Below are 13,913 nucleotides of genomic sequence, written 5' to 3' on the forward strand. Positions count from 1 at the left end.
ACACCAAAAGGAAAAGGAGAGGAAGAATGCTGGTGTTGCTTGATTGAGAGAAGGACGCCCACCGCTGGGGTAGGTCCGGGGCAGCAGATTTATTTACATTCCAGCAAGGACACTAATTGGCCAGATCTTTATCTAAACACGATAACAATGACATGAGACTTTGGAGATTTGTTTACTGCAGCTAAAAATGATGCATTTGTGGGAGTGGGAATCTTACACTGACTGGGTGTGGGATTTGTTTGCTTCAGCTCCAGAGGATGGGAGTGGGAGAGGGGGAGGCTGCTGGTGGTTCTGAGAGTATATCCTAAAACTTCAATGATTAACAGAACTAGTCCTCTTGTTTTGTTTGGGGACCAAAAAAAAAGACAACCTCAAAATTTGATTGATAATTAATGTTTTTTTTCCCCAAGTGAGAAAAGGAGTATCTGAGAATCTGGCTCCCTGATCTCAGCTCAGGGGAGGAGAGATTCAGAGCCTCCCTCCGCGTGCTTAACCAACACCCCGCACGCCCACCCTCCACCACCAGCACAAGAACATTTACTACACAAGAGGGCTCTGTAAACGCTTTCTTTCCATCATTTCTTTAATCCTTACTGCAGGCCTGTAAAGTCCACACCATTATTATCTCCTTTTATAGGTAAGAAAACTGCTGCTTAGCAAGGTTGAAGGACTGCGTCAAGGTCACAAGACTACAAGAGAGGTAGGACTGGGCTCCAAACCCCTCTGCTGGACTCCAGGGTCAATGCTTTGGCGCAAGACAGGGGCATGAGGTGTGATTATGATTTAAAGAAAGCCATGTCTTCCCCAGACCCCACCCCAAACGCAGTCTCCTCACTCTGTGGGCTCTCCCTGTGGAGGAGGGTGTCATAGGTGCCAACACTTACACATGCATGCTTGTGCGGTTTGAGTACGTCCATTCACATACACACTTAACAGGCTTATTGGCTGTGGGAGGTGTAAAATGTTCATATGTGCCCACATCCGTGCTCACTCACTTTGTGTGTGGGCACAGTTATACACACACACACACACACACACAGACCACCCTGTGTGTGTGTGTGTGTGTGTGTGTGTGTGGATTTGTTAAAGTATTAATTGCAGAATAAGTTCAATGTGGTTTTATTACTTTCAAGAACACACACAGTCATTACAACTCTGGTAATAAAATCTATTCCCTCTTCTCTGACTGCAACTTAGGTCCTTATGGGACTACTTTGTACAAGATTAATTGTAATGATACCATAAATTGCCTGTATAGAAATAGTGCATCTGATTGTCATGGAAGCTAGTTTTCATCTTGGATCATATAAACATTTCTCTCCAAATCTCATGACACTACCAGTAATTCACATTGTGAGGAAAAAAGGATGGAGGGGATTCAGAATGAGTGTTAACCCAGTCCTCCTGTTTTGACCACACTCCCTGAAAGAGGAGAGCTCTAACGTGGAAGTTACAGTTATAGGGAGTCCTGAGTGCCTTCTTCTGCCTGCCTATCCGCCTGTGCACACACTGCTGTATTCACACAGGAAGTCACCTGCCTTGTCATTCAAGGTAAAAGGTAAGTCCATAGAAACATATATGGCTGTGTCCATCTGTTGGAAATGCATATTTATTAGAGTAATGCAACCTCAGAAATGTGGTTGCACATGGGAGGTAAAAGGGTAGAGATTGGCTGGCTGCCCACCTTTCAGCTGGGGAGCCTGACTCATAGGAGAGAAGACCCCCACACCCTGTCTCCTCTCCAGAAGGCAGTGACTCAGTTGCCCCACTGGCTCCATAGCAGTGAGGTAGGCCAGGGACTTGTACCAAGTGCTCAGTCCTTGCCCCTGCTGGCTGGTGTGAGAGCCAGGGACCCCACTGTTCTCTCCCAGATTTGCCCCCTGCATTTTAAGGCAGTCCCTGAAACGCTTCCCAGCTGGGGTGATCTCAGGGCTAAATGGCCCCTTAATCTATAGTAGGGCTGGCAGGAAAGAAAGAGAAGGGAAGGTCAGTTCAGTCTGCTCTTGCCTGTGTGGAGTGGCGGAGGGGGTCAGCCCTGGTCTAGGAGCCCCCATTTGTGTGCTCAAGGGATGCCTGGGGCCCAGGCTTTATGGTCACCTTCAGCTCTGCTGTTATCCTCTCTGGACTGCCACAATAGAAGGAAATGGAGGCTCTGCAGGATCTGCCTGCAGTGGGGATTTCCACGGGGAGGGTGGCCAAGCTCGCCACCGGGAGCCCTACAGACCCTGTCAGAGCTCATAGCTGAGGCTGCTGGGTATTGGAGGGCTGGGAGATGGGAAAGGTCCTACAGGCTGGAGGGTACAGAGGAGTGTCCCTATCACACACCCAAGGGTGCTTGGGCATTTTTATGAGCAGCTGCCGAGACAGAGTAAGCACAGGGGTGGAATGGAGGAGAGGGGTCTGGGGCTCAGGAGTGGGGACCTCTGGTGCACGGGGTGTGTGTGTGTGTGTGTGTGAGATTCCCTCCATACCAAACACCTGCAGGGTCCAGGGACAAAAAGCAGGAAAATACAAGAGTTGAAAGGAGGGGAAAAGGGAATGAAATAAGATGGGGGAAGGGAGGAGGCAGTGAAGAAATAAGGAAGAGTGAAACAGGTGGGGGAGGAGTGGAGACCGAGTAGCAAAGGAGGCTGGGGAGAGGAGGAGGGGGTAAGGGAGAAAGGCGGTGGGGGAAGGGTGGTCAGGAAAAGAGGGAAGTGAGGAAGGGAAGGAGCGGGGGAGTAAGAGATGAGCCCAGTGGAAGAGAAAGGGGCCGAAAGGGGAAACAGACTGGCTGCGAGGGGGAGGAGGAAGGCCACTGAAGTTCTGGGGTCCGGGTCTCGGTGGCTCTGCCAGGCCCCTGCGTGCCGCGAGCCGCGAGAAGTAAGGCGGTCCTTCTCTCGGGTTGGCGGGAGTGCAGAGAGGTCGAGCAGAGTTCGAGAACCTACTGGCAGGTTCAAGGACAGAGGCCCAGCAGGCGTCTCCCCGGGGCTCTTCGCTAGGGACCCCCCGGGCTCTTGGTCTGCAGTGGGAGAGAGACGTGCCGTGGAGAAGCTCTGGACTCCCGGCCCCAACCAGCGCGGACGAAGTGCACGGGCTTGGAGACGCGGCGCCCTTGGCTGATGGGCAGAGCGAGGCCTGGCAACCTGACAGTCCCCGCAGCCTCGAGGCCGCCGAATTCTTGACCTCCGACCTGACTCACCTGCGTCTCTGCAGGGCAAGGCTGCCAAGTCCGGAGGCCTCGAGTTGCGGGACGGGACCTGGCGTGTCACGCTTTCTGTCCCTGCGGCTGTGCGCCCTGGTGCGCCGCAGCCGCCTGGGTCCTCGGTCCTTTCCAGATCGGGTCCCCGGGTGTTCCGAGCCCACGCTTTCCCACTCCCAATATCCCCGCAGGGTCAGGCAAGATGGGACTATCCCAGGGCAGTGGTAACTGTTAGGTGCCCCCGGAGCTTCAGGGAACCAAGGGCAAGTGGGCAGCTAGGCCCGCAGATACGGTTGCCCACTGACGGAGCGAAGGTCCCGCTGCACCTTGGGAATCGCTCTCCCGGTGCTGACCGAAGACCGGGAACTCCAGGCTGGACACAGCAAGGGCGGGGATAAGGCGTTACTTAAGGCAACAAGACTTCGGCAAACGTTTCTTTCCAAGTGAGAAAGGTTTTTTGTTGTTGTTGTTTTCAAACGGTTTGAAGTTATTCGCTCCAACTTGACCCCCAGGGAGGTTTGGGGAAAGAGTTCTGCGTCCGAGAAGGCCGAGGTCCCCTCGGTTTGCGGTTGAGAGGAGACAGAGTTGAGAAGATCGCGCTAGGAAGAGTCACGAAAAATCTCTGCTTCTTGGACATAATAACCACATCCCTCCCTGAAACCCTTTGTGCTCAGAGCAGGCAGGCGCGCTGGTTTAAGTAAATTAATTCGCCAAAAACTGCAGCCGTCCTTCTAAAGTCAGATTATATTTTAAAAGGTCTAAAGACATTGACATTTCGATACAGGAAGTTAAACTCACACTTAAAAAAAAAAAAGAGTTAAGGAATGCATCCAGAATTCCAATTTAACCCCCAAGTTAAAACTGCTCACTGCACTCCCAAATAACACACGCAAATAGTAAAAATAAATGTCTGTGTATAGACATCTTTTATTTACGTGTTTTTGTTTGAAAAAATATTGACTTTCACTCGACAAAGTTAGCTTTTCCGACTTCTGTGTTTTATTGGCAAAACAACTTTTCGGTGACGAAAGCTGTATTTACACCGTTAACTTAAAATTTTTGGACTGGGGCAGATACACATAGATAGATGTGAAAGGTCCTCTCCCTGAGAAATCGAAACTCACTTCCTCAGCAAGGGCCTGTAATTTACAAAGAACTACAGGGATTGCTGAATTTGGACCAATTTTCTCCCAGGGAAGGGAAGTGGTGGGTTATTTAGAAAACTCAATTCCAAACACAATCTGAGAAAATATGGCATTTATACAAACACATGCAAAACAAGCTAAAATGCTCAAAAATGCCATTTTAAAATCTCTCTTACCAAATTACTGAAACGAGGGAAAAAAATCCTCTTGAGGAATTACATCAGTTTAATGCTTTCTGGGACTGACGTACCTAGCTGACATTTCTTGAAAAGTAGAAAATGTATTCACCCTTCTCACAAAGCACTAGCCTCTAGATTGCTCAAAAATTTGGATAGCTTTCTAATATCTCTCAACGAAAAACCAAACCAAAACACATACACACCACTGCCAGCAACTACAACAAAATAACAAAAATCTATTTAGTGCTCCTGCAAAAGAGGAAGTTTTTTTCTTTCAACTCTTTTTTTTTTGTAAGATGGCATTGACAATGAAATTTCTAGGAGAGCAGTAAAAAAAAAAAAAAGAAGAAGAAAGAAAGAAAAAGAAGGAAAGAAAATTTCAACGAAAAAAAAATCGCCTGAAAAGTTATCACATAATTTTAGCTAGCTGCGTTCATCACATGATGGTTTTTCATGCCTTAATAGAAAATCACTCCTGACTGTGGTACTACATGTAGATTAGAAGGCCACGATAACCTTCAGGTTTTGGGTTTTTTTTATAGCCATGGCTACATAATTAAATGGCTATTCAAACAGGTGAAGGATATCAGAATAAGGTGTGGCATATACAACTAAAATGATCAATTATCTGACTATATAAGTATATTAAGCAAGTTTTGGGTAGAGAATAATAACTTCTTGGAACACTTTACAGCTTTCAAAGAACCATCACATTTTTCTTGGATAATATGTTTGTTGTAGTGATTAGTATGTGGGTTTTCTCCCAAAAGGTATAATTTTATTTATCGCCTTTTTACGCATCTATATAGCACCTCCCCTCAGAGAATTTGCCGTCATTTTACTATGATCTGTAATCACATACGGGAGGAGGAAGACTTGTATAAATGTATAACGTGACAAAACGGAACGTAGGCAGATACACTCGATTAAAATAAGATCAAACGCTTCCATGGATGCAACAATATTTACTCTATCTGTCAGTAATTAGCTAAACTGTCTGGAACAAAAACCAATTATTAGCTACGGGATTTCAAAGATCCTCTTTTCCCACAAGAGAATGCAAATGTCCCAGAACGAGATTGTAACTGGATAGGCGCTGGAACCAGATTCTACATTCTGATAAGCGACTCCTGAGAACCGACCGCTGCTGTAACATAACTATCGCTCTGGCGGCGTTTTCGTTCCGGACAGTGGCGCGCAGCTGGCGGCGCACACGCTCGCGATCGTCGGGGCTGCGGGCGCAGGAAAGGCAGGCTGCCGAGATGTGATTGGCCCGGCGGGTATCCCTGCAGGGAAGCTCCGCTGCTGGGGAACCAGACCGACCAAAGGGGGCCTGAACAATCAGGAGAGGAACCGAGCCCCTGCTCAGGGCTTAAGGCCAAGATCTAAGCCTCCCGCCCGCTAGATCAGCCCTGCGCAGAGCTGGGGTTGGGAAGAGAAAAGGAGGACAGGGCACACCAACCGCCTGCTAGGCCCCTTCGCCTGTGTCCCCCACACTCTGCTCCTCACGAGCCTCCAGCCCCTCGGGCCTGAACTGCGTCCCGGGGCGGCCTGCCGAGGAGCAATCTGGTTAGGGACCTCTGGAGAGAACTATTCAGGCCTGGGCCAAGGATATCTGGCGGGGTAGTCGTGGCAGCAGGTTTGGAGGAGAGCGAACTGCGTGGGCCTGCGGCTGGGGAGGAGACAGCCTTCTGCGTGCTAAGGGAGAAGGAGACTCGGTGGACTCTGGGCGGCAGCAGCGGGTGTGTGGGCGTGTCTCCGCGTTCCCGGCACCCCGGGCCACGGGTTCTAAGATAGGGATTCTTGAGGATGAGCTTAGGGAAGGCCTAGGAACGAAACGCCGTGTAGAAGCAAGAGAATGTAGCAAGGAGAAATGCAGGTTTCGGCTGGAAACTGGGGAGAGAGATTTTCCGTAGCTTTTGTCTTTCTCTCTTTTTTTTTTTCCTGAATCTTGAAATCACTCAAGAAAATCGCCCACAGAGGCAAAAAAAATAATTTTTAAAAATTAGGAGACCAGCAGGGAGTAGAAATATTCTCAACGACAGTCTAGCCCTCGGGATGGGGATGGAAGAGTGGGATTGGAAGCAGCTTCCTTCTTTTATGCTCGCCTGCTACCGCGACGCACACACTGAAGGACTCCTACCCGGCAGTGCCCCGCACTCACCCCCATCTCTCTCTGGATCTTTGCGCTCAAGCGCTCGCGATCCGCAGCAAAAGCAGGCGCATTCTTCTCTCTGCAGCTGCCTGGCCTGGTCTGAAGATGCCGGCTCTGCCTGGGGCCTCAATAGTCTCAGAATTCAAAGCGGAAAGGCACCGGGCGCCCTTGTGGCTGAGGGATGGTCCTCCCGGCGCAAAGGCCGTCTCACAGAGGGTCTCCCCAACAGCCTGCGGGCTGCCGCCACCTAAGTACCCCCGGGCGCACGCGGCCCACGCAGAATCCCAGCTCTCCAGGCGACCCCGGGGGCTGACTCCCCGCACCATTTCCGCTCCCTCCGGAACAGCCCCGCCTCTCCCCCCTCCCGACTGGCTGTTCATTCTCTTCTCAGCTTTGGGCACCCACCGCTCCCGCTGTTGCGGGGTTCCTCCCACGACAGCTCTCCGCTCTCTCCCCCACTCCCATCCCGTGTCTGCTGCCGCCGGAGGTGTTGTCCACAGTCCCTGAACCTTCCACCTACCCCTTCTAGCTGAGGCTAGTGCACTCCGAGCGCCACTATCTTGACCACCAAAAAATGCTTGGGGTGTCTAGGGCCAGATGAGGGGCACCACGGTTGGGCCGAATCGGTCCCTATTATTTCAAGGCCAGCACTGCGCAAAAGTTTTTCTGCAGGTCTCACAGCAGCGCCTGCTGCTCCTCACTGGGCTAGATGTGGTGGCGAGCGAATGCCTATTTTGCGGGAAGATGATCTCCACCAGAGCGGTTTCCAGAATCACAGAGGACCCCATAGATTCGCCCACAAAAAAGAGCCTTAGGAGGGCGCCAGAAGGCGTGTGGGTTGGAGAAATTAGAAAGATGCCTCCGAGGGTCAAGGCCTAGACCAAGGCGCCTGATTTCAATAGGCGGAAAAGACGGCCTCCATGGCTGGGTCACCTCCCTTGTGAAGACAGACTCTGCTCTCAAGACGCTATGAAACCACCCAGCGTGTGAGGCACTCCAGCCATGTCATCACCAATGCAGTCAACAAATACTGCTTGACCGCTGATGCAGGATAGCAGTGATGACGTGTATTGAGCACTAACATGCGCCCCGCATGAAAATCCTGGCATGTTTTGCCTCATTTATCCCTGGCAACAACCCTGAAGAAGGTATTACTGTCTTTTTGTAGACAAAGAAACTGAGGCTTAGAAACGCCCAAGGCCATACACTGACTAGGCCAGGATTCAAACCAAGAGCTGTCAGTCCACAAAATTCAGTAATGGCTCCATCATCCTGTCTCTCACATACCTGCTTAGTGCGGCCGCTGGAAAAGCTACAAGAGCCAATGCTACCGGTGCCCTGCCCTCAGGGGCTTATAGTTTACCCAGGGAGACCAGGCAGACAGTATAGCTATAGTACTAGGTGGGAAGTGATAAGTGACACGAATGTCCTTTACTAGCACGAGCTGCAAGTTCAGATGCGAGAGAGATGACTTCCGGCTAGGCGACGAGGGAGCGCTTCCTTGGAGGAGGTGGCATTTGAGCAGAGCCTCGGAGAACAGGCTTGTCGTGGAGACAAGGGCGGAGAAGACATTCCGAGTGGAGGGAACAGCTTGAGCAAAGTCAACAAGGCGAGAACGCACACGTCGCCCATCCATAGATATATAAAACATTGCATCTCCTTGGGGATCCAGTGCCGGGTATTTACATGCCAGGAAGTTTTCCTGTCCCCGCAGCATCTGGAAAAACCACACTCCTGGGCTGTCCTTCCTGGTAGCTGGTTCTCAGACAGGAAACCTCCCAGAACTGGCTTTGCCCGGGAAGATGCGGCCAGTCTGGGTGGGAATCGGTAGTGCGCGTACCCCAGGCAGTGCAGCCTCGCCCACAGCGACTAGGACTTTGCGACTTTATATTAGTCCTTGTCTATTTCTGGTAGCTCCACGGCACCCACACTCACTGGCTGAGGAGGGGCGTGGTCCACAGGAGCTGGAACCAATAGAGAGTGAGGTCGAAGCGAGAGCCCCGCCCCAGACGTGACGTAAGACCCCCGGACTCAGGCTTCGCAGCCCCGGCCCCAGTCCCTTCAGTGGCTTTAACAAAACCCAGACCCCCACGTCCCGGCCAATGGAGGCGATTTAGACTGGAGCGGGACCGCGTCTGTCAAAAGCCCGACTCGGCAGCCGCGGCGGAGTCCAGAAGGAGAGCTGGAGCCGCCGCGCTGCCTCCCCGCCCCCGCCGGGATTTATTGAGTATTTGGACTGGACAATTAAGTAGCCCTGATGATGTTACCAAGCCCGGTCACCTCCACCCCTTTCTCAGTCAAAGACATTTTGAATCTGGAGCAGCAGCAGCAACAGCATTTCCACGGCGCGCACTTGCAGGCGGACTTGGAGCACCACTTCCACTCGGCGCCCTGCATGCTGGCCGCCGCTGAGGGGACGCAATTTTCTGACGGAGGGGAGGAGGACGAGGAAGAAGAGGGAGAGAAACTGTCCTATTTGAACTCACTAGCTACAGCCGATGGCCACGGGGATTCGGGGCTCTGCCCCCAGAGCTATGTCCACACGGTCCTGCGAGACTCGTGCAGCGGGCCTAAGGAACATGAAGAGGAGCCCGAGGTCCTGAGGGACCGGAGCCAAAGTGAGTAGAGGGGGAAAGGAAACGCACCCGCACATCTGGAGCAATGGCGGGATGCCCGCAAACAGCCCACAAATCTCGCCAGCACGGCTGCCCGCCCCGTTAGCCCCTGGCTGGGGTCATGCCCTGGCCCTGGTCAACGACAGCTCCGCAAAGCGCAGGTGCCTGCAAGGGAACCAGGGCGGAGGGAGAAAGACAAGGTGACTCCGTCAACTACTCCCCCCAGAGGGGGGAGGCGATGCAGCCCCGGAGGGAAGGGAAAATAGTTACTGCTGCCCTGATGGTGATAAGCAACATGGGCTCAGCTGCTGGGTGCTGACAACTCATAGTATTTTTGCTCTTCCCAAGAGCTAGAGGGGCACGAGCCTGAACTCTTCCCACTTTCTCTCTAGCGTGAGACGAGTTTTCTGAGGCCAGGGCAGCCGCTCCCTCTTCTTGGAAAAGACAGTCGAAGCAGCTTGTGTGCCTAGTGTCCACAGGGCGCAGGAACTTCGGTAGAGTTCAGCTGGGTGGTTTCCTCACTTCTCCGCCTGGAACTCAGCGTCCTCGCACCCACGGCACCCGGCAGAGAGGGAGGGGATGCTGGGAGAGTGCGTGGGAACACAGTCCATTCCGCACTCACACCCCTGAGGCACCAGACTTTTTTGAAAATTCTTAACGTTTTGCTTTGTGTCCCAGGCTGTGGGGCTTCGGGCTGAGTGAAAAACGCGCCGAACTTAGATCCTGGCTACTCAAGTAGGATGCGAGGTGAATTGGGTAGGGAAATAGGACAACTGAATAAAGCCTCCAAGGAAGTGTTTGTTTCTGAGGAGAGAGAGCCAAAGAATCTCCTTCCCTAAGAGGAGGTTTGATGTGGTGGAAGCCAAGGCCTGTGCTCTGACAGCTCCCCTGGGCCTAAAATCGACATGAAACTGTCTCAATCAATCAAATTTCTTTTTCTCTCTAAGGTAATACAGATGTCGTCAGGCAGACATTTAGCTGTGGGCCTGTAGGCTTTTAAAAGTAAAAAACTGTCCCTGGGCAATACATGAGCGTTACACTCAGACATTTACGAGCAGGAAGATTTTCGCAGAACGCACGCATACCGGCTCCCAAATACCAACATGTCTTCACACCTTCAGCTATTCATGACGGAGTGGAAGGCAAACGAGTTTGCAAATACTATAGTTATTACGGAGTTGCAAACTTTCATCCTGAAAATAATCGTCAGCACGCCGAGCCGCACATTTAATACAGGGTAATCTCTCGCAGATGCTCAAGTTCTAACTAAACGCGCACTAACTACCCCTCCCCACGGAACGTGCCTCCACCCGCCAAGGGCGTTGTGAGTGGCCTTGGGCTATCGCAGGGTCCCACGGCGTCAGGAGCCACAAACTTTCCCAAAAGTCCAAGCAGTTATTACCGCACACTCCGCGCTGCCGCCCAAAGGGGCCACAGTGCTCCGGGACCGGAGCCGCGGTGAGATCGGGAACAATTAAAGGACGCTGTTGTTTTGCTTCTTCCGCAGAAAGCTGCCAGCTTAAGAAGTCTCTGGAGGCGGCCGGAGACTGCAAGGCAGCGGAGGAGAGCGAGAGGCCGAAGCCACGCAGCCGCCGGAAGCCGCGGGTCCTCTTCTCGCAAGCCCAGGTCTTCGAGCTGGAACGCAGGTTCAAGCAGCAGCGGTACCTGTCGGCCCCCGAGCGCGAGCACCTCGCCAGCAGCCTGAAGCTCACGTCCACGCAGGTGAAGATCTGGTTCCAGAATCGCAGGTACAAGTGTAAGAGACAGCGGCAGGACAAGTCTCTGGAGCTGGGCGCGCACGCGCCCCCGCCGCCGCCGCGCCGCGTGGCAGTGCCGGTGCTAGTGCGGGACGGCAAGCCGTGCGTCACGCCCAGCGCGCCAGCTTACGGCGCGCCCTACGGCGTGGGCGCGGGCGCCTACTCCTACAACAGCTTCCCCGCCTATGGCTATGGGAACTCGGCAGCCGCCGCCGCAGCCGCGGCTGCTGCAGCCGCCGCCGCTGCGGCCTACAGCGGCAGCTACGGCTGTGCGTACCCGGCAAGCGGTGGAGGCGGCGGCGGGGCCTCCGCGGCGGCCTCGGCCATGCAGCCCGCCTGCAGTGCGGCCGGAGGCGGCCCCTTTGTGAACGTGAGCAACCTGGGCGGCTTCGGCGGCGGCGGCGGCGGCGGCGCGCAGCCATTACACCAGGGTGCGGCGGCCGGGGCCGCGTGCGCGCAGGGCACCTTGCAGGGCATCCGGGCCTGGTAGGGACCGGGCGGGTCATGCGGCAGCCGCCCCACCGCAGCCTGGCGCCGCGGGACTGAAGCGCGAGAAAGGCTGGATCCAAGGAAGAGCCAGGTCCCCTCGTTAAATAAAAATAAATAAATAAATATATATATATATACACACGTCTCGCTCCCCAGAGCCCCGGAGCGCAGCTCACGCGAGGCCTGGGGAAGGGGTCTCAGGGGCGAAGAGGATGCCCGGGAGTGGTCACGAAGACTGTCTCTGAGGCAGAAACGCCGGCTGGGTGCTGGGAGGACGATGGCCCCGAGCTTGGCCCCAAAAGGAGTGCGAGAGGCTGAGACTCGGGCTGCCGCTCGGTTCTCCCAGAGCAAGAAGGGCTTCTCTCCCTCGGGCTTCTCTCTCTCAGCCTTCCCGCGGACGCCGCGAAGCGCTGGCGGAAAACTCAAGGACAAAAAAAGCATGAAGGAGAGAAAAATGGGCGTCGTGGCTTGAGAAATCCCCAGGCCCTACCGACCCTCTGCCCCCTTTGCGGGGCCGGCGTACCACAGCACAGTCCATTTTCCTTTTCCCAACCGCCTGCCTTCCGCACCAGATACCTCGGCCTGGATCTCCAGATTGTCAGGGGGGTGAGAACTCTGCGAAAAAAACCAGTGGAGCGAGATCAAAAGCTGGTGGGCTGAACAAATCCGGGAACTGGTGGCCCACCGGAGGTGTTACCGGCTTTCCTTTCTGTTTCGTATTCTGTGTTCAGCACATATTATATATATATATATATATATATATATATATATATATATATATAAAACTATATCCACACGCCATGTACACACCCGCTGCCATACACTACAGGAGTCAATAAACAAGGTGCAATATTTTCAAACCGTTGGCCGGCTACAGACTTTGTTTAGCCCACAAGGGCGGGAGGGGAAGGAAAAGATAGGAAAAACAGTTCACCCTGGATGGTTGTAGGCCTGGTCTCCCCTGCCTCAGACCCTAGGCTGCAAGTCCGGTCTCCAAGGCTTTGTTCATTAATTTCTCTTTACTGTTATAGGGAGGACAGGTCGGAGACTCAGGACCTTTTGAGGGCTGGGCTTTGTAATCCCCCCACGTTTCACCCAGATGCTTGCGCTAGTATCTTGGCCTGCGTTAGATCAAGGCCTAGACTCTGCCCCGCCTCGAGGGTCGCCAGGGTAAAGGGAAACCTCGCCCCCAGGCCCAGGCGTAGGCCGCGCGAAGGCGGCTGCATCTGCGGCCGCCGCCCAGGCTTCCAGCGCGCCCGGGGGCGCTGTGCCCCGCCGCGGCCGAGTTCTCCCCCTCGGTCGCCCTCCCTTCTCCCCCGGCGGCCGCGGCTTTATGCGGCTCCTTGTCACTTGCGCAGAATGCCTGTGCGAGGCCTGTGCTGCCACACGGCCGATTGTGAGCGTGCCAAGGAGGGTGAATGGGGAGGCCTCTGCGCGCCGCGCCATTGTGGGGCCGGGCCTTGCTGAAAGGCGGCTCCGGGCCGAGAAGGTGCGGAAAGAATGGCTTTTTATTGGAGTCCCGAACAAAAGGTGTGGTAGGAAGGCGAAGTCCCCTGCGCGAACAAAAACCCCAGCGCGTCGGGATTGACGTCCCTCCCGAGCTCCCCATTGCTTCCCAGAGCGGGGGCTTTGTGCAGCAGTCTGCTCAACAGAGGAACGGAGAAATGCGCGGGGATTTTGTTCCCCACTTTTTGTGCGCTGGGGGAGGGGGCGGCAAGGGGGGGACGGGGGCTGGGCGGGCAGCAGGGAGGGGCGCGCTGATTAGGCCGGGCCGGCCGGGGCGCGGAGAAGTTCAGCGGGAGCCGGCGGCCTGAATGCAGGGTCATTATTGCTACAAGTTTAGCAATTTCGCCCTTACAGGAGGGGGCGGGGGCTGCTAGGTTGCTGCGGTACCCGGGCTGGGGAGCTGCAGAGCCCCGGAGGAGGAAGAAAAAAGAGGAGGGGAGAGAGGGAGGCAGGCAGGCAAGCGAATCCACCAAAACCCACTGACCGCCCAGGATGAGGCTTGGACGCGTCCAAAAGGGTCTAGCAGGAGGCTGGAAAGGGGACGCCTGGGGGGCGGAGACCCGCCCTCCCCTTGCCTCTCTAGAGGCAGAAAGACCCCGGAGCCAGGCGTGAGTTAGCACCAGACTGTGGGTCCCTCAGCTCCTCGCCGCCAGTTCCCTCCTCTCGCAAGCCGAACTGGAGTTGGAACACCGCCTCCCACCACCGCTTTCACCACCGTGACGTCCCAAGCCCCCTTCCTAGCGAGCCCTCCTTCTGGAGCTATTATCTTTCCTTGAGTTTCTTAAGCTAAGGGCATGGAGGGAATTCTTGCTTCCTAATACGTTTCTGCAGCCTCGGACTCATTCATTCATTCATTCATCCATTTATTCAAAAGTATTCACTGATA

At 54.2% G+C, this 13,913-nt stretch overlaps 1 protein-coding gene across 1 annotated transcript; it reads left to right on the top strand.

Annotated features, from left to right (window-relative positions):
• Positions 1-533: 533 nt before the first annotated feature.
• Positions 534-12,343, top strand: NKX2-3 (NK2 homeobox 3). The gene is made up of 2 exons (XM_022569101.3): positions 534-9,278; positions 10,783-12,343. Exons 1-2 carry the CDS (start codon positions 8,918-8,920, stop codon positions 11,520-11,522), a joined length of 1,101 nt encoding a protein of 366 aa, XP_022424809.1. The 5' UTR covers positions 534-8,917; the 3' UTR covers positions 11,523-12,343.
• The last annotated feature ends 1,570 nt before the right edge of the window (positions 12,344-13,913 follow it).

Source organism: Delphinapterus leucas, chromosome 16 (assembly GCF_059928025.1).
Source record: "Delphinapterus leucas isolate spDelLeu-1000000601 "Yukka" chromosome 16, BTC_Dleu_Yukka2, whole genome shotgun sequence".
NCBI classification, from domain to species: domain Eukaryota; kingdom Metazoa; phylum Chordata; class Mammalia; order Artiodactyla; family Monodontidae; genus Delphinapterus; species Delphinapterus leucas.

Excerpts from the sequence above, each read along its gene's own strand:
- NKX2-3 (XM_022569101.3), top strand. The coding sequence starts at position 8,918 with ATGATGTTACCAAGCCCGGTCACCTCCACCCCTTTCTCAGTCAAAGAC. Across the intron at positions 9,279-10,782 it reads CCTGAGGGACCGGAGCCAAA|AAAGCTGCCAGCTTAAGAAG; the intron begins GTGAGTAGAGGG and ends CTTCTTCCGCAG.